Raw genomic sequence first — 26,001 nt, 5'->3', positions numbered from 1 at the left:
GGACTCCCGGGGCCTGGCCAAACGGACCTCCCCTTGGGCGCGTGCCCTGGGTGCTCGCTGGGGCACGCCCTTCCCTGTCCGGCCGGCCTGACCCTCTCGGCCGAACAGTTCCCCCGCTGCCCACTGGGCGCCGCCCGCGCGCCCCGGCCGGAGGACCCGCGCGGGGTGCCCGCGGCGGCGCCTGACGGGAGCGCGGTCCCCGGGGGCGTCCTCCTGTCCTGTCCCGGGTCCCACAACCCCGCACCGCTCCTCGTGAGCGCGGCGGACGGCGCGGCCCCGGGGCCGTGTCGGGCAGGGCCGCGCGTGCACACACAGGCGGGGCACGGCCGCCCCCGCCAGGACCCGCGGGCCCGGAAACGTTCTCTGTCACAAAGGGGGGAACACGTGGGCGCCGGCTGCTCAGGCGGCGGTCCCAGGGAGCGAGGGTCGCCTGGAGAGCCGCCCACCGTCTCCGCCCGCCGGACTCCTCCGCCCCGGCCTGCTGGCCAGTCCAGGTGCGGCCGGCGCCCGGCTGTGAGGTGGATTCCGGCCCAGCCTGACCACCTCCCTCCAGTACGTACACGTCGCCCGAACCGCGTCCTACCGGACGCCGACCAGCTGCTGAGAACCTTCCACACCCACGAGGCCCCGCGATCGTGGGGAGCCCCCAGCCCCCCTCGTTCCCAGGCGCTGCCCGCTGTTACTGCGACTCTGAGAGCTGGGCCCTTGGCTCCTGAGGCCTAGCCAGACCCCCAGTTATGGGGGTCTCAGGCGCCTGCGTTAGAACCCCGCCCCCTTGAGCGTCCCCTCTGTACTCAGATATAGGACCCTCCTGGGTCCCTCAGTCTTCCCCTGTCTCTCTCCTCCCTTTCTCAGGCTTTTCCACCTCGTTCGGACTCCATAACCATGTCCATCCTCTACGTCTCCCCTCACCCAGATGCCTTCCCCAGCCTCCGAGCCCTCATAGCCGCTCGCTATGGGGAGGCTGGGGAGGGTCCCGGATGGGGAGGAGCCCACCCCCGCGTCTGTCTCCAGCCGCCCCCGGCCAGCAGGACTTCTTTTCCCCCACCCCGCCTGCCGGCCCTGGAGCAGGGGCCCGGTGGGCTCTGGGTGTGGGGGGCCACGGCTGTAGCCCAGCTGCTGTGGCCAGCAGGCCTGGGGGGCCCTGGGGGTAGCCGGGCAGCTGTCCTTGTCCAACAGTGGGTCAATTACGCCGACACGGAGCTAATACCAGCTGCCTGTGGGGCAACGCTGCCAGCCCTGGGACTCCGAAGCTCTGCCCAGGACCCCCAGGTGAGGGGGGAGGAGAGAAGATTGGGAGGGGGGAAAGTAAGAGCGAGGAGGCAAGGATTAGAATGGATAATGAGACAGGAAGATGGCTCGTCAGATGTATAAGAAGATTGATCATGTCTCAGATTGCCACCTGGTATGGTAACCTTGGGCAGGTTCTTAAATAGTCTGAGCCTTCATTTTCTTGTATGTGTGAAAACACTAGTTAACGCAATACCTACCTCACTGAGTTAATGAGATTAAAAAATGTGTGCAGAGCACATAGTCTAGTGTCAGGCCTTTTAAAGTCTCTGAGTAAAAGGTGATGAGTCTGAAACTGGAGAGAATAGAGGTTACTTTGAATTGTAGGAAAAGACTGGGTGAGGGAGAGATGACAGTTGCTGGGAGGAGATAAAGGAGAAATGAAATGAGTAGGGAGAGGAGTTAAGGAGAGCAGAGAGAACCTCACCGGACTGTAACTGTAAATCCTTCCAGAGCAGGGCTGTGCCTCAGTGTACTTAAAACTCCACCTCCTTGCAGGGTATGGAGCACATTGTGGGTACTTAATATTTCTTGAATGAATGAATGGATGGATGAATATGTGACATCAACCCTTTCTCCCTCATATCTTGATCACCCTATCTAAAAGAGTCCTTCTCCCTGGAATTCCCTGTTCCCCTCATCCTGCTTTTTCCATAGGAGTTAAGAAAAATAGGGTAATATATTAAATCTTTGCTCATTTATTATCCCCCCACTAAATGTAAACTCTACCAGATCAAGGCTCTGTCTGTTGGTGGTGTTGCCTCATTCCTTAGAGAGGTGCTTAGTAAAAATTTGTAGATGCCCTGGACCTGGCAATTACTATGTTGCCTCATATAATCTTTACTCTAACTTCTGTGCTTAATATATTGCATCTGACACATAATAAGTGTTCAGTAGGGATTAGTTGGATGAATCAGAGTAGTACTTTTATTATCACCATTTGAATAAGAAACTGGCCTCAGAGGTGGTGATTTGTGTGAGTGGGAGTGGAGCGAAGCCAAATGGATTGAGTTGGGGTGGGAGATGGGGTAGGGAATGAGGTGGCCTAAGCCTTGTCTCGCATCTTTTCCCCTTCCTGCCAGGCTGCACTGGGGGCACTGGGCCAGGCCCTGAGCCCCTTGGAGGAATGGCTTCGGCTGCACACCTACCTGGCCGGGGAGGCCCCCACTCTGGCTGACCTGGCAGCTGTCACAGCCTTGCTGCTGCCTTTCCGATACGTGAGTCACTGGGGCCTGGGGAAGAACAAGGGTGCTCCCCCCAGACCTCACTGTAGGGTGACTAGGGATAGTCATTTCTTTTCTGTCCCAGGTCCTGGACTCCTCTGCCCGCCGGATCTGGGGTAATATGACTCGTTGGTTCATCACGTGTGTCCAGCAGCCAGAATTCCGAGCTGTGCTGGGAGAAGTGGTTCTGTACTCAGGGGCCAGGCCTCTCTCTCAACAGCCAGGTAAGGAAGGGTGAGGGGTGGGAGGTATGGGCTCCTCTGGGGCTTTCCATGAAACTCACTTTCTTTTTTCTCTCAGAAATGGCATAATTACTGGAGCAAGGGTCTGCAAGAGGGTAAAATTGGAGGGCAGCTTGGGCTAGCCGTTGGGTAGCCAAAATAGCCCATCTGAAACAGTAGCACTGTTCACAGAGTCCTCAGCAGGCTGAGTCTGAATTTCTTTGCCTCCATGCAGGCCCTGAGGTCGCTGCACCCCCAAAAACAGCTGCTCAGCTCAAGAAAGAGGCAAAGAAACGGGAGAAGCTAGAGAAATTCCAACAGAAGCAGAAGACCCAACAGCACCAGCCATCTCCAGGGGTGGTGAGAGGCTGAGGGTGGAGCTGGAAGGAAGGTTGGTGCCGTAGTGGGGTAGCTGATGCTGGACCAATACCTTCTTCCTCCAAATAGAAGAAACCAAAACCAGAGAAGCGGGAGAAACAGGATCCTAGGGTCATTACCTATGACCTCCCAACCCCACCTGGGGAAAAGAAAGGTACTAGGAGGGGAAAGGGACCCCACCCTTCAACTGCTCCTTCCCAGTTTTTACTCGTTCTTGCTCTGTCCTTGCTCCTATCCCTTTGCCTCGTGCAGGCTCCCCACCCTATGCCTGTCCTGTGATGTGAGCAAAAAATGCGCTGGTCCTTCTCTGCTGGCCTGTCGCCTTCCCAGGTGTTCCCAACTTCAGCACTTAGCCCTCCCCTCCTCTCCCTCAGATGTCAGTGGCACCATGCCCGACTCCTACAGCCCTCAGTATGTTGAGGCCGCCTGGTACCCTTGGTGGGAGCAGCAGGGCTTTTTTAAGCCAGAGTATGGGGTGAGTGGGCACTGCCGCCCAGGCCTGGAGGGGATGAGGGTGGGGAAGGGCAGGGCTGAAGGACACGTTGTCTGGGAGGCGGCCAAAAGAGGTGACATGAGGCCTTAATATGTGCCATCCTTCTCCACCATCAGCGTCCTGGTGTGTCAGCACCAAATCCCCGAGGCATCTTCATGATGTGTATCCCACCCCCCAACGTGACAGGCTCCCTGCACTTGGGCCACGCCCTCACCAATGCCATCCAGGACTCCCTGACTCGATGGTGAGCTGTCTGCATCTCCTGCTGGTTCCCTCTGCCCTCTCTGGCTCTCTTCTCTTTCCTGACTGCGCCCTCCCGGCCTCTCTTCTGTGTTGGCCCTCAGTTCCGCCTCACAGTGGCCCTACACTTCTCTCTCTAGGTCATTCCCATCTGATCACTAGCATTCTTGCCTCCTCAGGTGATCCCATCCAGCACACCCACTCACAAACGCTCCTCTTCTCTCCCTTCTCTGTTTTTTTTTTTTTTTTTGGTGGCTGACCAGTACAGGGATCCGAACCCATGACCTTGGTGTTATCACCACCATGTTCAACCAACTGAGCTATAGCCATTATTATTTTGATGCGTATCTTCCCAGATCTTTCCTTATGTATACATGTACCCATAGAAATTTATAGTTTTTCTTTTGGGTGAGTTTTTCTTTTCTATTTTTTTAACATAAAGTTCTCACCACTAAACATCTTATTCTACACTTAACAGTTTCTCTTGGAGATCTTTGTTGTCCTTATACACAGACTGACTTCATTCTTTTTAATTGCTCCATAGTGTTATAAAGTGTGGATATCTCCCTTTTTTATTAATGATTGTTCCTAATTTTTCTCTGTTGAAAACCTTGCTGGAATACACATCCCTGTCCATGCTTGCTCAAGCATGTGTAGAAGGATTTCCCGGGTGTACCTACCAAGAAGCAAAACTGCTAGATTGGCAGGGATATGCCTATATTAAGTTCACATGAAGGTGCCCAGTTGCCCTCCAGAACGGCCTTACTGATTTATACCTCCATGAATTGCATGTGAAGGTATTTATTTCCCTGTCCTTGTCAACCTTGGGTGTTATTGGTTTTTGTTATTGTCAATCTGATGGGCAAAAAATGATACCTGTTATTTTACTGGATGTTTTTCTGATGACTATTGAGGCCATGTCTCTTTTCGTATATTTCTTGGCCAGTCAGTTTTCCCTCATGTGAATTTTCTGTACCTATCTTTTGCCCATTTTTCTTTTGGTTCTTTGATGTTTTTCTTTTTTTAATTAGTTTGTTGGAGAATTCTTTACCAATTATGGGTATTGATTTTTTTATTTTTTATGTATATTGTAAATATTTTCTCATCATATTCTGTTACTGTATTGCATTTCTGCTGTTATTGTAAATGTTTCTCCTGTTTTCTATTGCTTTTTTCCCCCCACTGTTAATAATTGGTAACAGCTACAAAGTCCATTGTTCTAGGTAACAAATTTCCTGAAAAAGGATTTTAAAACAACTTATCATCTTTGGAAATTAAGGTTTATGTATTATATTTTAAATTTGAGAATTTTTTTCTAATGTCTTACTTAGTAAATTAATTTGGTAAAGAACTATTTATTGGACATCACTATGTGCCAGCCCTGCTGTGGGCCCTGGGGATGCAATGTTCTGACTGAGCATTTTGCAAGGAACTGAGAGCTGTATAAACAGTTGTATTAAATACATACAACGTGTAATGGCCAAGTTGTTTACATGAGGAAGGAATTAACACTTATAAAAACTCTTAAGGTAGAAATATTTTTTCCAATGAACATGATTTAAATAAAATGTTAGAAAAAAAGAAAAATGTTAGAAACTCCCATTACTTTAATGGAATAGATTTACATCAACATTTTACTTCTTTCTTTTTTTTCCTTTGTCAAGCTCTGTTAGACTTGATATGTTAACATTTTAGAATCAAAAATGACATGCAACTCACTTAGGAGAGTGTGGTGCTGGTAACACCAAGGTCAAGGGTTCCCTTACCAGCCAGCCGCCAAAAAAAAGAAAGAAAAGTGAGTTGTATAACTATATATTTTTTTCTTCAAGCAGAGAATAGGATGCTTTTCTATAGTTATTCATGACATGTACTGATTTATTTTTTGCCATGTTTATATGCATCCCAAGGGATACTTTTAGTGAAACAATACTTCTATCTTCTTTTCTTACACTTCACTTCTTTAACAGTAACACCTAACAGCATCTTGGAGTTTGTAAAATATGAAGGTACTTCAAAAAGTTTATGGAAAGATGCATATTTTTAAATTCTATTTTTCACAATTTTTTTTCTCTTTCCACAAATTTCTTTAAGTACTGTTACATTGTTCATATCCCCTGTGGCAGGTAAGCAACGTTTCTTGAATATCTGTTGTCTGCAAGGGAATGAACTTGCTCCAATACCTATCATCAAGATCTGAATATAGGAGGATAAATAGATCTCTGAAAGTACTGAGTATAATACAGTTTGATGAGTCATTGGAAATATTGTGTAAATACAGGGTTATTGTGTTTCTATAGTAATTTCCTCTCCCCCACTTTAATGGGCCTACTAATTCTAAAAGGTCATAAAAATGATGTGAGTATCTCTATCATCCAGTTCATTTCCTGATTAATTCCCTAAAACATTAACAGCTTCCAGTTATTTTCTCCCAAATTGTCTTACACTTATTTTTATACTTAGAGGTTTTTTTGCTCCAAGATTATATATATGTATTTTTAACTTTTATCTGAATTTATTTTATGCTGACTTTATTCTCATGCCATTAGCTTTTGTTTCTTCAGTTTCTTCAGGGATATCTTTTTCTTCTGTGCCCACTCCTCTTCTGGTTTAGGAAAAATTTGTTCCTTTTCAGTAAGGATTATCTCAATGTGGCGGGGGAGTTCATGTATGGGTCCGACCATGAGCTCTGTAAATGCAGCAGCACATCTTGGGTGCTTTGTTCAACTCAATATACTTAATGACCAGAGAATCTACATCTAAACCTTTAAGTTCAGCATCACTCTGCGTTTTTAAGCATGTGCAGCAAAAAGTGTGCACTCTTTTTGGGCCACCAACCCTGTGTCCAGCCGCACTATTTGGCCTGGGCACACATACTAATTCCACCATTCTAACACCAGTTAGTACACATTGCTTCTGTAAAGTGATATCTTTCAGACACTTGGTGGCTTTTCTGATATGCCTACTACCCTTGATGGCCTGGGCAGTTCCACAAGTGTTCTTAAAGTGAACACAAAGATTTGAACCTCTTGATTTGCATGATTTTGTGGGGTTTTCTGGGTCAACTGAAGAGTGAACCATTTTCACAGATCACTTTAGGCCACTTAAAGGAAGAGCCAAGGTTTTTTGCCTTTTGATCTAGTCAATTTACTGATGTTCTTTGCAACTTTAGCTTTTGTTTCTTGTTGCAGAAGAAGTCCTACCTCAAAGTTATAAATATGTTTATGTTACTCTTTATTTTTGGAAACTACATCATTTTATAATGCTTTTCTCATAATTTTGTCTTATGTTCTTTAGTCTAGAGTTTATTTTTGTTAATATTGGGAAGTTGGGAGATTTTTTCCAAATAATTAATAGTTGTCCCAAATATATTGAATAGTTTATCCTTATCCTACTGATATGAAATGTCACCTTTATAAATACTAAATTTGCTTGGATCTGTTTCCAGACACTGTTTTGTTCTGCTGATCTGTTACTTTGTTCCTGTGTAGCAACTTATTTTAGTAATCATAACTTTGTCATATGTTTTGCTATCCAGTTGGTTAAGAGCTTCCTTTTTGATCTTTTTAAAGATTGCCTTGGCTGTTCTTGCAAATGTCTCCCTGACTGCTTTTAGATTCAGGAGGGTACGAGCTTGAGTCTCTCCTTTCTTTCCTGAGAGTCCATTGACTCCCCACTCAGAAGCCTTTGCTTTCTTTGGTGCCAGGCTGCACCAGCCCGGTTCACCCTCTGTTCCTCCACAGGCACCGCATGCGTGGGGAGACCACCCTGTGGAACCCTGGCTGTGACCATGCAGGCATTGCCACCCAGGTGGTGGTGGAGAAGAAACTATGGCGTGAACAGGGGCTGAGCCGGCACCAGTTGGGCCGCGAAGCCTTTCTGCGGGAGGTCTGGAGGTGGAAGGAGGAGTGAGTATGCGGCATCCCCGTGGGCATTGCAGCCCTGCCTCCCAGTCCCCTGTCCAGAAAAGACCTCTGTCATAGAGACAGAGGGTCAGTTGGCTCCAGGGCCTGGGTCAATTTCAGAGGGATGAGTGATTCCCACACTGCCCCATCAGCTAGCCAGTGTCTCCCTCCAGCCCAGTCCTGAGTGCTTCCTGGCTTGTCTGTCCACTTCCAGGAAAGGTGACCGTATTTACCACCAGCTAAAGAAGCTCGGCAGTTCCTTGGACTGGGATCGAGCCTGTTTCACTATGGACCCTGTGCGTAGGAGGGGTCTCAGGGCTGGAGTGGGAGTAGGAGGCTCCCCAGGGTGGGACCCCCACAAAAGAGAGCGCATGCGCTGCGGCCCTCCCTGAGGAGGTGAGCCCACTCCTAGGATGCCACTGAGGGCTCAGCTGACACTTGTATGACACTTTCTACCCTGCATCATGATTGTTCCCATGTCATGGCCCTTTGTATTCTCTGTGCCTACTCTGGGAGCTCCAAATTCCTCCAGGCAGCACATAATGGGGCCTCCCCCTCCTATGAGCCAGAACTCCCAGAATTCTCTGCACCAGCACCTGTCCCCAGCTGAGGCTTTCCTGCAGTCTTCTGTATCACCAGGCTTGTTGCCTGCCCTTGTGCTCCCATAGTCCCCTCTCCCCCTCTAGAAAAGTACTCTCCTCAGAGGGGCCTGTGTGCTGGACAGGTGGGACTCTGGACAGGACAGGCCTCACTGGACCCTGCTGCCTTGGGTGTCTGCCTGGACCTCAAAGCATCAAGGCTCATCTCTCTGACGTCTCCCTGCCCCACTCCAGAAACTCTCAGCAGCTGTAACAGAGGCTTTTGTCCGGCTTCACGAGGATGGCGTCATCTACCGCAGTACCCGCCTTGTCAACTGGTCTTGCACTCTTAACTCTGCCATCTCTGACATTGAGGTGTGTCCCCTCCACCTTCGCCTATCTCCATCTCTAATCTGCCCCCGGCCTCAGCCCCTGGGCCACTACTAAACACCCATCTTACAGGTAGATAAGAAGGAGCTGATAGGTCGCACCCTGCTCTCTGTGCCTGGCTACAAGGAGAAGGTGGAGTTTGGGGTCCTCGTGTCCTTTGCATACAAGGTCCAAGGCTCAGGTGGGAGCCAGGGTACCAGGATCCTGGGCTGGGTGGGATTGAGGGCCAGGAAGGGGCCAGGGCTGAGACCACAAGGCCTCTGTCACTCCAGACAGTGACGAAGAGGTGGTGGTAGCAACGACTCGGATCGAGACCATGCTGGGAGATGTGGCCGTAGCTGTGCACCCCAAAGATCACAGATACCAGGTGGGGTGGGAGTGCTGCCTGCAGCTGGGGGAGGAATGCTGGCCAGAAGAGGGCTCCTGCTCTTATGTGGGGTGTGGGGAATGGGGATTGAGGCCCCTGACTGAGGAGAGAAAATTGGGTTAGAAACTCATCTTCTGGCTCCTTTCTCAGCCCTGAAGATGGACCCCTTGTTGACTGTTTGGGGGAGTTTGGGTGTTGGGTGAGTCAGGGCCCTGGATAGGGGGGACCCAGACCCAAGCATTCGTGCATTTTTTACATGTCCCTCTGTCCCCAGCACCTGAAGGGGAAGAGTGTGATTCACCCATTCCTGTCTCGGAGCCTCCCTATTGTCTTTGATGATTTTGTAGACATGGAATTTGGCACAGGTGAGCAAAGAGCTGGTCCTATGGGGAGAGGAGGAGACTAGAGCTCACAAGGCACACGCCAGCCTTCCATCTTCTCTCTCAAAGAAAAAGAAAATTTCAAGTGAACAGACAGGACCTGGCTGGTTCTCAGGGGACTGTATTGGGGAGGTGGGGGCCAGGGGTAGTCTGGGAGCCACATCCTTCAACAAAAGAGGTGAGTGTGGGAAGGAACTCCATGGAGCCCCTGGTGACCCTGGCCATCCCTCTGTACACAACAGGTGCGGTGAAGATCACGCCTGCACACGACCAGGATGACTATGAGGTTGGGCAACGGCACGGGCTGGAGGCCATCAGCATCATAGACTCCCGCGGGGCCTTGGTCAACGTGCCCCCGCCTTTCCTGGTGAGGCTTCCTGGGGCACAGAGACCCAGGTTGGAAGAGACCAAGGGGTACCTAGGCATTGCCATGATGAGGCCTCTCTCCCACCCAGGGCCTGCCCAGGTTTGAGGCCAGGAAGGTGGTGCTGGCGGCATTGAAGGAGCAGGGACTGTTCCGTGGCACCAAAGACAACCCCATGGTGGTGCCGCTTTGCAAGTGAGGGTGGGGACCAGGGAGGGTGGGAAGGTGGGGGGCTCCTCATAGTACTCACTTTCTAGCCTCCCCACCCCACGTGTACCCCCAGCCGTTCTAAGGACATAGTGGAGCCTCTGCTGCGGCCACAGTGGTATGTGCGCTGTGGAGAGATGGCCCAGGCTGCTAGTGCTGCTGTGACACGGGGCGACCTCCGCATCCTGCCTGAGGCCCATCAACGGACGTGGCATGCCTGGATGGACAACATCCGGTGTGTAGGGCCCCTTGGTGTGGGGTGGGTGGCCGGGTGTGGGGCTAAGTGGGTCACAGGCCAGAGCACCTCCAGGACCTCCCTGATCCCATGCCCCCCGCCACGTCCCCATTCACAGGGACTGGTGCATTTCCCGGCAGCTGTGGTGGGGCCATCGCATCCCAGCCTACTTCATCACCGTCAATGACCCAGCAGTACCCCCTGGGGAGGTGAGGACGTAGATCAGAGCTGGATACTGGGACATCTGGGGGAGCTATGGGTCTGTTAGGTCCTTGGTGGGGGGCAGGGGTCAGGGCAAGGCAGAGGAGCCCCCTTGGGTACTCACTCTACCTGTGGCAGGACCCCGACGGACGGTACTGGGTGAGTGGACGCAACGAGGCGGAGGCCCGGGAGAAGGCGGCCAAGGAGTTTGGAGTGTCCCCTGACAAGATCGGTCTCCAGCAAGGCAAGACAGGGCCTGAGGGTTGAGGGGCAGAGCGGGGATTCTGATCCTCTCCTCTGTCCCCTCTGACCTCTGACCTTTGACCTCCTCCAGATGAGGACGTATTGGATACCTGGTTCTCCTCGGGCCTCTTCCCCTTCTCCATCTTGGGCTGGCCCAACCAGGTGTGTCCCTGGGGCCGGGCCAAGGTTGGGTGGGGGTCTTGGGGGTGGGCACTTGGCTCCCTTTCACACCCAGGTCTGTCCCCAGTCAGAAGACATGAGTGTGTTCTACCCGGGGACGCTGCTGGAGACAGGCCATGACATCCTCTTCTTCTGGGTGGCTCGGATGGTCATGCTTGGCTTGAAGCTCACTGGCAGGCTGCCCTTCAAAGAGGTGTGAACATGGCCGAGACCCTCCCACAGCCCCACCCTCCCCACTTGCCCTCCACAGCAGCTCAGGCTCAATATGGCTGGGGGCACAGGGCAGGCTTGGCCCGGGGCTGGTGGGGCTGAAACGTAGCCTGGGTTCCACTCAGTGGTTCCTGTGCCCTAGGCCGGGGCTTTCTTTGTTTTCACAGAGGAGGGAGTGCTTCTAATTCACATACAGGTGCTGAATGAGCTGGTGGGGTTACTCAGTGGAACCTGAGGTTCAGAGAGGGGCAGACCAGAAGCAGGGCTCTGGTGAAGGCATTGAGGCCGGGGGAGGAGGGCACTGAGCCTCATAGGCCTCCCTGCACCTGCCCTGCAGGTCTACCTCCATGCCATCGTGCGAGATGCTCACGGCCGGAAGATGAGCAAGTCTCTAGGCAATGTCATTGACCCCCTGGATGTCATCCATGGAGTCTCCCTGCAGGTGGGGCTAGGTGCTGGGCCCATGGGGAGGGGCTATGGGGCTGTGGCTATCGCCACCTGACCACTCCCACCTCCACTCTCAGGGCCTCCATGACCAGTTACTGAACAGCAACCTGGATCCCAGCGAGGTGGAGAAGGCTAAAGAAGGGCAGGTATGGAGGTAGAGCCCTGGGCAGAGCCTGAGCAGAGGTGGGCAGGGCTGGCTGAGGATGCCCCTCCCTCTGCCTCCTCCCGTAGAAAGCGGACTTCCCGGCAGGGATTCCGGAGTGTGGCACCGATGCTCTCCGGTTTGGACTATGCGCCTACACGTCACAGGGTATGGCCCCTAAAACCTCCCTCTCAGCCACCTCCCTCCTTCTGTGAGGCCCACCCCATTCATCTACCCTGGGCCTCTGGTGGGCATGGGCTGGCAGGGAGAATGGTGAGGACTCCCACTTCACCCCCTACCCAGGTCGTGACATCAACCTGGATGTAAATCGGATATTGGGTTACCGCCACTTCTGCAATAAGCTCTGGAACGCCACCAAGTTTGCCCTCCGTGGCCTTGGGAAAGGTTTCATGCCATCACCCACCTCCCAGGTGAGGGCCCAGTGGGTGGAGAGGTTGGCAACACCCATGCCCCTCAGGCACAAACACAGTCCATGTTGTAGCCATGGAGTCTGGAGGCCCAGCTCCTGCCACTGAGGGGCCTCCACATAGCTTGGGGGAGAGATAGACACAGAGACAGTTACAGGGAAAGCCCAGGGCACTGGGGTCCCTCGAGGTGGCTGGGGCCTGTTCCTTCTCCCCCAGATACTGGGCACATGCTTGGTTGCTTTGGGCCCCATCAGGCTCCTTTAATGCACATTTGTCCCTGATTCCTGCCCTGTGAGGTTCTGGCTCCCTCCCCCTGGGCATGTGGTGGCTCTGGCTGATACTTCCCCTCCCCACAAGCCTGGGGGCCACGAGAGCCTGGTGGACCGCTGGATCCGCAGCCGGCTGGCTGAGGCTGTGAGGCTCAGCAACAACGGTTTCCAGGCCTACGATTTCCCAGCTGTCACCACTGCCCAGTACAGCTTCTGGCTCTATGAGTTCTGCGATGTCTACTTGGTGAGAAGGGGCTGGGTGGGGCAGGGGACAGGGGCAGCAGAGTCCTGGGCCCAGCTTGGCCATTGGTTGACCATGAGACAGGAGCCAACCCCTTCCCTTCCGCGTCCTCATGGGCGCAACGAGGGCTTGAGGCTAGACCTCCAGTCCTGATCCCTGTACCTCTGGAGTCCCCAGGAGTGCCTGAAACCTGTACTGAATGGGGTGGACCAGGTTGCAGCTGAGTGTGCCCACCAGACCCTCTACACCTGCCTGGATGTTGGCCTGCGGCTACTCTCGCCCTTCATGCCCTTTGTGACCGAGGAACTGTTCCAAAGGCTGCCCCGGAGGACGCCACAAGCTCCCCCTAGCCTCTGCATTACCCCCTACCCAGAGCCCTCAGAGGTATGGGGTATGGCCTGGAGGAGGGATCTGGCATGGTTCCCCCACTCACCCTCACATCTGCCCCACAGTGCTCCTGGAAGGACCCTGAGGCAGAAGCCGCCATCGAGCTGGCACTAAGCATCACGCGAGCTGTGCGCTCCCTCCGTGCCGACTACAACCTCACCCGGATCCGGCCCGACTGTGAGCCTCAGGCCCCACATCCACCCTGTCCCACTCTGGGGATCCTGTGTCCAGCTGTGGCTGCCTGGTCTCCTGTCTCCTTGGGGCCAGGCCTCACCTTCTTCCCTCCCTGGCAGGTTTCCTGGAAGTGGCTGACGAGGCCACAGGTGCCCTGGTGTCGGCAGTGTCGGGCTATGTGCAGGCGCTGGCCAGCGCAGGTGTGGTGGCTGTCCTGGCCCTGGGGGCTCCCGTGCCGCAGGGCTGTGCTGTGGCCCTGGCCTCTGACCGCTGCTCCGTCCACCTGCAGCTGCAGGGGCTGGTCGACCCGGCCAGGGAGCTGGGCAAGCTGCAGGCCAAGCGAGGTGAGGCGCAGCGGCAGGCCCAGCGTCTGCGGGAGCGCCGCGCTGCCTCGGGCTACCCTGTCAAGGTGCCCCTAGAAGTGCAGGAAGCAGATGAAGCCAAGGTGTGTGGTGTGGGTGGCATTTCCCATGTCATCAGCTCCCTCCATCCTCACAGCCCAGTCCTGAGGCTGGACTCTCCTCACAGCCCAGTCCTGAGGCTGGACTCTGCCCAGCCCTGGGCAATCCATGAAGAAGCACAGAGCCTACATCCCTAGAGCAGGGACCCTGTGATCCCCCCTTACACATGAGGAGCAACCAGGGGTAATATAGCCCAGGGCTATACATACAGCAGGTTGGAACCGACACCCTGCCTTCCAGCCAGACCCCTTGTACCCTTCTCAGCTGTGCAGACATGGAAATCCACTTGCCTGGGGCTGGGCTGGGAACCGCACAGTCGGGGAGTCCCAGGCCCAGTCCTTCTAAGCCCACTGGAGTGACCTGGGAAAGCCAGGCTCATGTCCTGGTGCCCCCACAGGCCCCTTACCTCCTGGGCCCCTCCAGGGAGGAGCAGTGGGGTAAACTGCACAGATGCAGAGAAAACCAGTGATGGAGGCTAAGGGGTAGAGAGCCTTGACTTCACTTAATTCTCCCAGTAACCCTTGGAGGGCAGGCAGTATTACCACGGCCACTTTACAAATGATGGTTGAGTGACTTGCCTCAGAGACTGCTCTACTGCCCAGGTGGAGGCACTGGGCAGGCCACGTGGGCTCTGAGGCCCCTTTGCCCTCAGAGACTGACCACTCTGGGAAAAGGCAAGACCCACAAGGCTGGGCCATGGTGGAAGAGAGGGGGTGGGGAGGCTGGTGAGAATTAGAGGGGAACAGAGCCAGCCATGCACCCACACCCCTGAACTACTCCCCTTCTGTGGTTATCACCTGTTTTTCCAAGTTTGACCCCTCTGCCCTCCTGGGTGTTTGGGGTCTCCTCTCTTGGGCCTGGGTCCTCACCACCCACCACCCCCTTGTTTCACCCCAGCTCCGACAGACAGAAGCAGAGCTCAGGAAGGTGGATGAGGCCATTGCCCTATTTCAGAAGATGCTGTGATACACCCTACTCCAACCCTCATAACCCCCAGTGGTCCACCATGGGGAGGGCAGCAATAAAATATTTTGCCACAAATTATCTCTTGTCTGTGTGTGTGGTAGAGGTGGGGAGTGGGTGCAGAAGGGCTGAGCTCCCAGGTCCTCAGAGGCTGCTGGTATGAGCAATGGGTGGGCTGCAGGCTGAGGGTGAAGGAAGCACTGGCTCCTGGTGGGCAGAGGGGTGCGTCTGCCTGGGTCTGTCCCTGGCACTGCGCCAGGCCTGAGTCATGCTGCTTGCTCCCTTCCTCCTCCCTAGCTCTTCTCACTCACCTCCGCACTGCAGCCGAGGGAGGCCCGCCCTTTAGTGCCCTGGTACTGGGTGCTGCTTGTGGCCTTAGACAAGCATGAGTAGAGGGGCCAGGGGCTGCTTGTCCTGCCCATTCTGTGCTGGCATCTCCCTCCCCCTCCACTGAGTACAGGTTAATTATAACTCTGACCACAGTGCCCTGTGACGCCACACCCGGGCCAGCCCTGCCCAGGAGACCCAGCAACCAGGTAGGTGAGAGGCCTGAGAGGAGAGACTCAGACTTCCTGTGTGGGGGAGGTATGCCTGGGGCAGGGCTGGACACTTGGCCTGGAGCTGGGGAAGGGGGCCCTGGAGGAAGAGCTTTGGACCCCTCTCCTGGCAGGTATATGTCCCCATTGGGCTGATAAGGCCCTCAGGTTGTCTGGGTGACTGGGGGGGAGAGGATGGGGAAGCCAGGCTAGGGCAGATAAGGAACTCCGGGCGAAGCAAGTGCCCATGGAGACACACGGGTCTGCCCTGAAACTGGCTGCTGCTTCCTCCTCCCTTGAGAGTCTTCTGTCCCCCAGGTCCATGTTTCAGCCATGCTTCCCGCAGGGGTGCCCCTGTCCCACCTGGGCACCTCGGCACTGCTTCTGCTGCAGCTGCTGCTGCCATCCGCATCTGCCTTCTTCCCCAACATCTGGAGCCTACTGGCCGCCCCTGGCTCCATCACCCATCAGGACCTGACCGAGGAGGCAGCACTCAATGTCACCCTGAAGCTCTTCCTGGAACAGCCACCCCTGGGCCAGCCCCCCCTTCGTCTTGAGGACTTCCTGGTGAGCATCCCTGGGTCCCGTCACATCCCTGCCAGGTCCTCCAACTACCTAGACCTCAACTCCTTGAAGGCCCTGGTTGCCAAGAAAAGGAACACTCACCTCCCCACATGCTCACCTCTCCACCCACCCCTCCAGCAGCAATACCCTGTAGTCCTGGTCCCAAAACAGGAGTTCCCCTCCTTAGAAAGACCTAGGACTGCCTCTCCCCTGAAGGGCCCACCCTCAATTCCATCCATACCAGCCTGCATGCCCATTGCTGAGGTAATGTGGGCAGTCGTCCAATCCAAGGGGCTTCCCTGGAGTCCTTGTTCCCCATCACTTTCACCAGGGCCGAACCCTCCTTGCTGATGACCTGTTTGCTGCATACTTTGGACCTGGCTCTCCTTCACGGAGGTTCCGAGCAGCCTTAGGTGAGGTGTCTCGAGCCAACGCAGCCCAGGACTTCCTGCCGACGTCCAGGAACGACCCTGAGCTGCACTTTGATGCTGAGCGGCTGGGCCAGGGACGCACACGCCTGGTGGGGGCTCTGCGGGAGACTCTGGTAGCAGCCAAAGCCCTTGATCACACCCTGGCCCGCCAGCGCCTCGGGGCTGCACTTCATGCCTTGCAGGTGAGAACAGAGTTGGGGTAATGGTCAGCAGGATCTTCACTTCTAGTTTTCCTGTCTCAGATGGAGACTGTCCTTATGGTGCCTTCTTAATCATGCCTCCGCTTGCTCTAGAAGGAATGGGTGCTGCTTTCCAGTGCCCTGAGGCTATGTCCTCATTCCCCACCTCCACACTGGCAGTGCTTCCTGTGGGGACAGCAAGGAGGCCACTGTGGCTGGAGAGAGGTGAGGGTGAGACAGGAAGGTGGTAAGGTCAGAGAAGTGAGGGGAGCGGCCCATCCTGTAGGGCCTTGTAGACAGCTGAGAGGCCTTTGGCTTAGACCCTGAGTGAGATGGGAAGAAGCGCTGGGACAGTGCCCACCTGGCCAAAGCTCTGTTCTGGGCAATGGAGAGAGAGCAGTGGAGGGGACTTGGGGTGTCTGACAGGAGCATTAGGGGTGGGAGGAGGAGACTTTCTGGGTGGGGAACTTAAAAGAGTAGCACGTTAGGGCTGAGATCATGAGAAAACAGACTAGTGCCTCATTTCCCTTCTGCTCCTGTCCCCCGGGACCAGGATTTCTACAGTCACAGCAACTGGGTGGAACTAGGGGAGCAGCAGCCACACCCTCACCTCCTCTGGCCAAGGCAGGAGCTCCGGAGCCTGGCACAAGGTATGGCCATGAACCCAGTGGTAAGGCCCATGGACCCACCTACTCAGTCCACCCAGCCACTGTGTCACATCCTGAGGTCACATAGGATGTGACATTGCTTCATCACTTCAAGGACTACGAGGTTCCCCAGTCCAATCAAAGACCAGGTCAGTTAAGTGGCTTCCCCAAGGTCACACAGGGTAGAATAGCCAGGACCAGGTCTCCAGACTTCAGTCCAGTCTTCCTGTGGCTTCCTCACCTGCTGGCTCACATGGGGCCTTCCCTCACAGTCCAGTCATCTTCTAAACTAAACTATGACCTGGAAGCTGCCTCCTGTCCACTATTGACTGGTTCACTTCCTGTCCATAGTTCACAGAAGGCATGACGCCCTAGGATTGGTCCCCAACTTCCCAGGTTTTCTAGCAAAGTCCCAGTCTCAAATATTCAGTCTCACTGCCAGCCCATGAACTCTAGGTTTCAGTTCAGAAAGCCCAGCTGGGAAGAAAAGCTGAAGTATGGATGGACAGGGATAAAGGCCAGCAGTAGCAATGTTGGGTTTTAGCCTCTGCCCTCTCTTTCCAGTGGGCGATCCTACCTGCTCCAATTGTGAAGAGTTGAGCTGCCCCAGGAATTTGTTGGGCTTCACACTCCTTACCTCTGGCTACTTTGGCACTCATCCCCCCAAACCTCCAGGTACCTCCAGGACAGGAAAGCTCCCAGAAGTAAAGGGGAGAAAGTCACTTCCTTTGATCATGTATAGGATCTCAGTTCTGTAGGCCCTTGGTGTCTTACTGAAGGAGAGGATATTGGGATGGAGTGAGTGGGGTGACGGCCCACCAAGGAGGCTGTGATTGCTGGGGTGGGGAGCAGCTTCTTGCTTGGCTGACAGGATTTCTCTGTTGCTGTGGGCAGCTTTGGGGGACTGACAGGAGAGATCAGAGGATCCACCATGTGCTGTGGTGACTGGCCCCTCCAGATTTACTCTAGATTTGTCCTCCACAAAGTGTCATCATTTCCTGCCGATCCTTTGCTGAGGGGTGAGACAGTAACACAAGATCAGAAAGGGCCTCATTTTGTTAGGAGGCATGCACCTCAACTCTGGAGGTTTTTGACCTCCACTCTCCAGATCTCTTTCCTCAATACAGGGAAATGTAGCCATGGGGGCCATTTTGACCGGAGCAGCTCCCAGCTACCCCGGGGTGGCATCAACAAGGATAGCACATCCCCAGGCTTCTCCCCCCACCACATGCTGCACCGCCAGGCTGCAAAACTGGCACTTCTAGCCTCCATCCAGGCCTTCAGCCTCCTGCGAAGCCGCCTGGGAGACAGGGGTTTCTCAAGGTGAGTGGCCTCCTGGAAATAGGCCTTTTGACGTGCGCTCTTGGGGGAGCTGAAAAACCAGGGGCTGGGGACAAATGTACGGACCCTCCACTGTGTCTCTGGCCTGCTCCCCAGGCTGCTGGACATCACTCCAGCCTCCAGCCTGAGCTTTGTCCTCGACACCACGGGCAGTATGGGTGAGGAGATCAATGCTGCCAAAATACAGGCTCGCCACATTGTGGAGCAGCGGCGGGGCAGCCCCATGGAGCCTGTCCACTACGTCCTGGTGCCCTTTCATGACCCAGGTAACTGTGGTCTATGCAGAGCAGTAGAGGGAAGGAGAGTCCAGGGCTAGGGTAAAGGTCTCTGGTGAGGAAGTGGGCTTCATGGCTCCACTTCCTTAACAATATGGTGGTACTTCCTGTGGTCCTGAGTGAGCCTCTACTGGATACTTGTGTGCATATAGAAAACAAGCATCTACTTCTTTCACTGTCTCCAAAACGGCAGCACTTGAGTTTAATGAGTTTCCATGAGTTTAATGCTTGATCCTTGCTTAGGCATATGGTCTCTGCTTTCCTTACATAGGCTGGTCATTTAATCTCTCTTTGCCTCGGTTTCATCATCCATAAAATGGGTCAGTACCTGCCTTATCCTGCCTAACTTCCAGGGTTGAAATGATGATCAAATAAAATGCCCATTGGACTGAGAATTCCCTAAAGGTAGGATTTTTTTTTTTTTTTTGGCACCTGACTGGTACGGGGATCTGAATCCTCGAACTTGGTGTTACAACACCACACTCTAACTGAGCTAACTAGCCAGCCCCTTAAAGGTAGAGTTTGAAACTGATTTGTCTGCATAAATCTTATAGTGGCTGTCATTTAATAGGGACTTATTACATGTTTGATGAAGGTATGAATAAATGAATAATTAAGAATTTGGGCTGGCTGGTTAGCTCAGTTGGGTAGAGAGTGGTGTTGATAACACCAAGGTCCAGGTTTCAATCCTTGTACTGGCTAGCCACCAAAAAATAAAATAAATAAAAATAATTTAGCACTTATTATGTGCCAAGGCACTATTCTAAGATTTACAAAATCAACTCATTTAATCCTTCCAGTAAGCCTCTGTTGGTTAAGTACTATTATTTTCTCTCTCTTTTCTGATGAGGAAACTGAGGTCCCAGTTGTTTTTCATACATGAACATATGCCCAATAAAGGCCAACTCAGGTCCACAGGAAGTGCCACCATTTTGTTAAGGGATGAAGGCCCACTGTCCCACCAGGGGCACCTAGCCCAGCCCTACCCAGCCCTGCCCCATGACGAATATAGGGAGCCATATAAGGGGATAGCATATAGCAATAAGGGAATATTGTTTTTAATACTTTGTCCCCCCAGGAACACAGTGGGCCTCTCCACTGGGGAGGTGGCCTTGGGTAGGAATAAGGGGAGCTCTTTCCTCATTCATCTCAGCCTCATTTCCCCCTCCCCAGGGTTTGGCCCTGTCTTTACAACCAGTGACCCTGATAGCTTCTGGCAACAACTCAATGAGATCCATGCCTTGGGCGGTGGAGATGAGCCTGAGATGTGCCTGTCAGCCCTGGAGGTCTGTCCCTTTCCTTCCCCTTCCCATCTTATCACCCCCTTTCCAGGACCCACCACCAGGGGGAGCTAGACCATTCCTGGCACCTCCCCACTCCCTACTCCATCCCACCCACCTTCAGAGCTTCATTCCAGGGTTCCAGGGCCATATTGCCTTCTACCCTCTGCTCCCTGGCTCTACCCATTCCCCTGCTGCTGCCACTTTTCTTTTCTAAAGCCAGTCAGATTCAGCAGTGGGGGGTTGTTGTTGGCATTTTTAACACCAGCCCTTTCCCTCCCTTTCAGCTGGCCCTGCTGCATACACCTCCACTCTCGGACATCTTTGTCTTCACTGATGCCTCCCCCAAGGATGCCTTTCTCACCAACCGGGTGGAATCCCTGACTCAGGAACGGCGCTGCAGGGTGAGCATAGCTGGTAGGAGACCCAGTGTTAGTCACTCAGGGCTGTGAGAGATCCTGTGACAACTCATAACAAGGTTCGTACCATATTATGGTAGTCCATCCAGCCTTGGGGTGGGGTGGGAGAATCAGACAACGAATGTGACATTTCCTGATACCTTTAACAATATTCAAGAGTGAGAGGCCTTATCCTTAATGGTGCTGAATTCCTATTTGAACCTGCCCAATAAACCATTTGAAGAACTAGGGATCTAGTTGCCAAAAATCCACTGTGAAATATGGTGACAGTTACAAGGGGGTGGCTGACTACCAACTGAAAGCCAAGGGGTTATGTCATTGGGATACCATGCCCTAGCAGCCAGAGGGTAGACAGAGAGACCTTACCACTAATCAAGTCTGGACAAAGCATGAGCACAGGGGTCTTCATTTACAATAGTAGATGGCACTTGGACACCTCAAACACTGGGCTCTCTTCTGGCCACAGGTAACATTCCTGGTGACTGAAGACCCATCAAGGGTTCAGGGCCGAGCTCGACGTGAGGTGTTGTCCCCTCTGCGTTTTGAGCCCTACAAAGCAGTGGCACTGGCCTCAGGAGGAGAGGTGATCTTCACTAAAGACCAGAACATTCGTGACGTGGCAGCCATTGTTGGGGAGAGCATGGCTGCCCTGGTAAGTGGGGGCCAGAGGGGCTGGTGCTCTCAGTTCATAGCTGAAGGGTGGTGACACTGCATCTCTCTTTTCACTGGAGGAAGTGGAATGGCTACCATTACTATGTTGCCATTCCAGTCACTAAGGTGGGAAAGGAAGTTTCCTTCCTTCTGTGATCCATGGCTACTAGCCCACCTTCCACATTGCCTTTCCATATCAGTAAACCCCTCCCCAACCCTGGCCTCCAGTATTCTGCCCTCAGAGCTACCACAGGAAGTTCTGCTGTCTTTTAAGAGGGGGACCAGAAGTGATCGCTTCATCCTCATCCCGTGCCTCCAACTTTTGACAATAATAACTTCATGCCTGGTCCTGTACCCCTCTCTCACTGGTATCCCTTCTCCATGTGTGACTTGGTTTCTATACGCCTGTCTTTCTCCTGTCTTTGCTCCCACCTCCTTCCATGCCTTATATTCGCCCCCATTTTTTGGTCCTGCCCATCCCCCAAGGTGACTCTTCCCCTGGAACCTCCTGTTGTGGTGCCTGGGAGGCCACTTGTGTTCAGTGTGGATGGGCTGCTCCAGAAGGTCACAGTCCGGATCCATGGGGAGATCAGCAGTTTCTGGATCAAGAACCCTGCAGGTACCTCCGTGTGTGTCTCAAGGCAGAGGGAAGAATTGAGACTGGAGATGGGAGAATGAGGGGGATGTACTAAGGGGAAGAAATTGTTTCACATGACAATTGCTTGCCCCCACCCCAGGGGTCTCCCAGGGCCAGGAGGAAGGCATGGGTCCTCTAGGTCACACTCAGTGCTTTGGGCAGTTCTGGATGGTGACCATGAATGACCCCCCTGAGACAGGGACATGGGAGATCCAGGTCACAGCTGATGGCACCCCCCAGGTGAGAGTGCAAGGTAAGGAGAAAGATATTCCTGGAAAGGGAAAGGGGAGACTGCAGGCCTCGGGGAGCAACTGTCATGTTCCTCTCGGGAAGGTCTCTGACTGCCTTCACCCTCCCCAGCCCAAACCTCCCTGGACTTCCTCTTCCACTTTGGGATCCCCATGGAGGATGGACCCCACCCTGGCCTGTACCCCCTGACTCAGCCAGTTGCAGGTACATCTATTCCCTGACACCCCCCCCCCCAGTTAATTAGTTATATAGATGATAAATAGATAGATAGATAGATAGATAGATAGATAGATAGATAGATAGATAGATAGATAGATAGATAGATAGATGTATAGATGTATATGTGTATACATGGATATGTATAGATATGTGTAACTTTTTGAGTTATAATTTACGTAAAGTGCACTAAACTTAAATGTGTAGCCTGATGGCTTTTTTATAATACAACCGTGTAACCATCACCCAGTTCAAGATATAGAACATTTTCAGTACCCCAGAACTTTCTCCTGGTACTCCCCATCAATACTCCTTCAGGGATAACCCTTCTTCTCCATCCATACTCCCCAGAGATAACCCCTATTCTGAAGCCATTCATTCTTTTCTCCCTGTGTCTCTGAATCTCACACAGACCACTGTTTTCCCCTCCCTTCCCCTGTCCTAGGTCTCCAGACCCAGCTGCTCGTAGAAGTGACAGGGCTGAGCTCCAGACGCAACCCTGGGGATTCCCGGCCTCATTTCTCCCACATCGTCCTTCGAGGGGTCCCAGAGGGTGCAGAACTGGGCCAGGTGCCCTTGGAGCCCATGGGACCCCCAGAGCGGGGTCTCCTCATGGCCTCACTACCACCTGCACTGCTGTCCACTCCTGGACCCTTCTCCCTGGAGCTGATTGGCCAGGATGGAGGAGGGCGGGGCCTGCATAGGGTGGCCCCCCAGCCTTGCACCGTGGTCCCTGTCCTTCTGGAGGTGAGGCGCAAGGGGAAGGTGCAGCTGGGGCTAAAGACACTAGACCAGCTCCTCCCCTGACTGGCCCTTCTCCACAGCTCAGTGGCCCCCAGGATTTCTTGACCCCAGGCAGCAAGGCCCCACTCAGCCTCCGCATCTCCAGCTTCTTAGCCCCTCAGGATCTTGACCTTAGGACATCCATCAACCCCAGCTTCGCCCTCACTTCCAACCTCTCCAGGTGAGTCTGCTGAACCCTCTTGCTCCCTTTTAGCCCCAGGCTGTTTACCCCAAGTCTCACCCCTGGCCCCTTCCTTGGCCCTTGGCAGGGAGTCCTCACCTCCCCTGCTCTGCGCTTGGCCCAGTCCATTAGCTGTAGGCTGCTGAGAGCCTGGGACTTCAGCTGGATATTTGTATCCCCTTTCTAGGGCTTGCCTGGGACTGAATGAGTCAGCCTGGGGGCGCCTGTGGCTGGAGATCCCAGACTCAGCAGCCCCAAACTCGGTGGTGATGGTGACTGTGACTGCAGTGGGTCGAGAAGCCAGCCCAGTGCCCCCAACCCATGCTTTCCTCCGGCTCCTAGTGCTGGCCCCGGCCCCTCAGGTGAGACACTTTCCATTGCAGGGTAGGCAGGGAAAGAGGAGGGTGGCATAGGCTTAATTTGGGTACAGCTCTAGCATACTCTGACATTCTCTACCTCTTCTCCCCAGGACCACCTCTCTGCCCCTGCCCACTCACCTGGCCCTGTCATCACCACGGCCACCCCTGTCTTTCATCCATCCACTTTGGTGACTCAGGGCAGGGCTGGGAGAGGGATGGCAGGCAACACCTGGTGGGGAACAATTGGAGGAGTGCTACTTCTGCTAGGCCTGGCCTCCTGGTGATACAACAGTCCCTAGAAGGATGGGTCTCCAGCACTATTTCAATCTGCCCCATTGGTGAGAAGGTCACATGGGCCTTGGGACTTCACCTGTTCCAGCTGGGATGGAGGTTTCCCTTCTTATGCACTTGTCCCTTCTCTTTCTTAAAAACTGCGAGATTGGGATAGAGGGCAATGGATTTTCCCAGAATGCTCTTTCTCTAACCCTTACGGGAACTAAAACAAAGACATTTTTGGAAAAAGTTGCTTTCTATTTCTCTGTAGCATCTTTATTCCACTAACTATTCGTGCTCTCCCAGTCTCGGGTAGAGAGGAAGATATATGGTGAGTAGAGTAGGATTGGGAATGGGGTAGGAGAATACCAGGAAGTGTTATTTATATAACTTTTTATTTTAAATTCTGGAGCAGCTTCTATTTTATTTTTGTACTTAAAGCTGAAGGACAGTTTCAATAAACATGTCTTCTCCCCCAAAGGGATTTCAAAGAAAGATCATTTTTGCACATCCTATAGGGGAGAGAAAGGGCATGAGACACCAAGAAGATGAAATGGAAGTTTTCAGGAGCATAGGAGAAACCTTACACCAAGATGTCTGAACGTCATTGACCCACGACCTGGAGCCATGTAGCTGCTGGGTTAAGAAGCAGAATAGGGAGGCTGGGTGTTCTGACTCAGCCTCGTCCTTCACCAGAATGAGGGGAGTGAGAGGAGAGTTTAGACACGGGTAGGGCCCCTCTGCCCCATGGGACAGCCCTGCTGAGCCATCTCCCCATCTGGCTGGATGACTCTTTTCTGCTGCCTTGACAACTCCTGGAGAAGAAGAGAGAAGCAGACTGGGTGTTTGTGCTCCTCCCTATCCTGTGGAGCAAAGGTTTCTGCCCTCCCCCAGCAGCCCTACACTTTACCTGTTGCTGCCACCAGTCCTGTTTCCTTGGCCTTTCCTTCCAATCCTGGGTGGTGCAAGAACTAGTCTTGTTCCATGGACATGGAGAGAACTGGGGGGAGACTCACTGTGTTTTCTGTTAAACCAGTGCTGACCCCAACAACTCCCCTCTCTAGCCCCAGTTCCCAGAAGTCTAAACTAAAAACAATAAACTCACCTTCCCCTGAATCAGATTCTGCAAACAGATGTTCACCTTTTGAATCTGGGCTAACTGGGGGCCACCGGGCTCTGAGTATGTATCTGTTAGAAAATTCTAAAGGAAGAGTTGGAGGCTGACAACATGGTGAAAACTTGAGGTCCATGTGCCACTCTTCTATTACCACAGGCCATTCGTCTCCTCATCTGGATCCCCTCATCCCAATACCCTTCAAGGCAGGTGGAAAAATCCAATACTCTCCACCTCCATCTCTTTAACATTCCAGTTCCTCCATCCCTCTCAAATAGCACAATACCCCCCTCCCTGTTCTTTATGGATCCGCCCTGTCCATCCCTGTCCCATTGGAATAATCCACACCACTCCCCCATCTGCATGGAGTGATCCAAATCGAGTACCTCTGAATGGAATGCAGACCAGCCTCCTCCCACCCCAACAATGAACACCAACCTAACACTGGTGGCATCCTGTCATTACAATGCTGCCTCCAATTCTCGATCCCTGCCCGTTAACTCTCCCCTTTCCAGAGTGGCCTCAGGCTGTGTCCACATCTTCCTTGCTCCTCCCTCCCCCACCCCATTCACACAGAGGGGCAGCCCCCTACCTCACCAAGGGCCCCCAGATGCAGCTGCTGTCGCTGTGCCTCCCTCAGGCGGTCTTCAAACCAGGCCTGGCCACGCTCTAGCAGCTCCAGTCCCTGCCACAGGGCATCCTGTTCTCTCTCCAGAGCCTGCATCCTCTGCAGCTGGAAAAGGCAATAAGCAGAGACTGACTCTTGCACTGCAGCAGGGCTCTGGCCCATGCCCCTTTCTCTCAACCTCTAGTTGGGTTCAATGTGTGGTCACTGAGTGTGACTGGCCACTGAGGACCTGGAGGATAGCGGGGAGCAGGGGAGTGGACTTGTGGGTCCTCAAAGTTGAGTGGAAATATAAAGAACAGATCTAGGGACAGGGAACCCCCCTGGGAGCTCCTGTTGGGCTAATACTCACCCAAAGGAAGAAGCTCTGAGCTCCTGGGTCTTGGCGGCTTGTTCCCAGTGGCAGCAGCAGAACCGTGTAGGGAGCCTGTACCTGGGGCTGCCTTCCAGGACCCTGGCTCCCCATGGCTCTGAAGTGGGAGGGGTGGAGCCACTCCCACTGGTGCAGCCAGGCTGGTCCCTCCCCCTCCATCCCTGCCTTATACTCATCCTGCCTTGTCTTTCAGCCTCTCAGGCCCTTCCTAATATGCCTGCCTGAGGCTGGGTTATTCCTACTTAAGGGAGAGG

General features: G+C 53.5%; 3 protein-coding genes across 6 annotated transcripts; 2 read left to right on the top strand and 1 right to left on the bottom strand.

Annotated features, from left to right (window-relative positions):
• Positions 1-317: 317 nt before the first annotated feature.
• Positions 318-14,692, top strand: VARS1 (valyl-tRNA synthetase 1). 3 transcript variants are annotated; one of them, XM_063096823.1, is made up of 30 exons: positions 318-552; positions 856-1,272; positions 2,373-2,507; positions 2,599-2,737; positions 2,970-3,094; positions 3,185-3,266; positions 3,487-3,587; positions 3,722-3,849; positions 7,586-7,750; positions 7,962-8,043; positions 8,581-8,700; positions 8,788-8,896; positions 8,988-9,082; positions 9,357-9,447; positions 9,705-9,829; positions 9,918-10,021; positions 10,110-10,268; positions 10,387-10,477; positions 10,608-10,713; positions 10,804-10,874; positions 10,960-11,085; positions 11,440-11,544; positions 11,627-11,695; positions 11,781-11,859; positions 11,995-12,122; positions 12,477-12,632; positions 12,807-13,013; positions 13,082-13,193; positions 13,310-13,635; positions 14,549-14,692. In XM_063096823.1, exons 2-30 carry the CDS (start codon positions 886-888, stop codon positions 14,615-14,617), a joined length of 3,792 nt encoding a protein of 1,263 aa, XP_062952893.1. In that variant the 5' UTR covers positions 318-552; positions 856-885; the 3' UTR covers positions 14,618-14,692. The 3 variants fall into 3 exon arrangements, with proteins under 3 accessions (XP_062952893.1, XP_062952892.1, XP_062952894.1); XM_063096822.1 differs by having other exon boundaries at positions 3,182-3,266; XM_063096824.1 differs by lacking the exon at positions 14,549-14,692 and having other exon boundaries at positions 3,182-3,266; positions 13,310-13,390; positions 13,480-13,628.
• Positions 14,693-14,945: 253 nt separating this feature from the next.
• On the top strand, positions 14,946-24,765 carry VWA7 (von Willebrand factor A domain containing 7). Of its 2 annotated transcripts, none has more exons than XM_063096585.1 (17): positions 14,946-15,150; positions 15,469-15,717; positions 16,046-16,327; positions 16,878-16,974; positions 17,536-17,646; positions 18,099-18,294; positions 18,409-18,578; positions 19,761-19,873; positions 20,155-20,271; positions 20,753-20,938; positions 21,424-21,556; positions 21,675-21,827; positions 21,935-22,027; positions 22,485-22,786; positions 22,864-23,003; positions 23,191-23,365; positions 23,473-24,765. In XM_063096585.1, the coding sequence occupies exons 2-17, from the start codon at positions 15,484-15,486 to the stop codon at positions 23,644-23,646; spliced, it is 2,676 nt and encodes an 891-aa protein (XP_062952655.1). In that variant the 5' UTR covers positions 14,946-15,150; positions 15,469-15,483; the 3' UTR covers positions 23,647-24,765. The 2 variants fall into 2 exon arrangements, with proteins under 2 accessions (XP_062952655.1, XP_062952656.1); XM_063096586.1 differs by lacking the exon at positions 14,946-15,150 and adding an exon at positions 15,262-15,284.
• SAPCD1 (suppressor APC domain containing 1) lies at positions 24,355-25,840 on the bottom strand. The gene is made up of 5 exons (XM_063097904.1): positions 25,727-25,840; positions 25,342-25,482; positions 24,741-24,836; positions 24,546-24,635; positions 24,355-24,450 (listed from the first exon to the last, which is right to left on the bottom strand). The coding sequence occupies exons 1-5, from the start codon at positions 25,838-25,840 to the stop codon at positions 24,355-24,357; spliced, it is 537 nt and encodes a 178-aa protein (XP_062953974.1).
• Positions 25,841-26,001: the final 161 nt, after the last annotated feature.

Source organism: Cynocephalus volans, chromosome 5 (assembly GCF_027409185.1).
Source record: "Cynocephalus volans isolate mCynVol1 chromosome 5, mCynVol1.pri, whole genome shotgun sequence".
NCBI lineage: Eukaryota > Metazoa > Chordata > Mammalia > Dermoptera > Cynocephalidae > Cynocephalus > Cynocephalus volans.
This window is presented reverse-complemented; position numbering and strand designations above follow the sequence as displayed.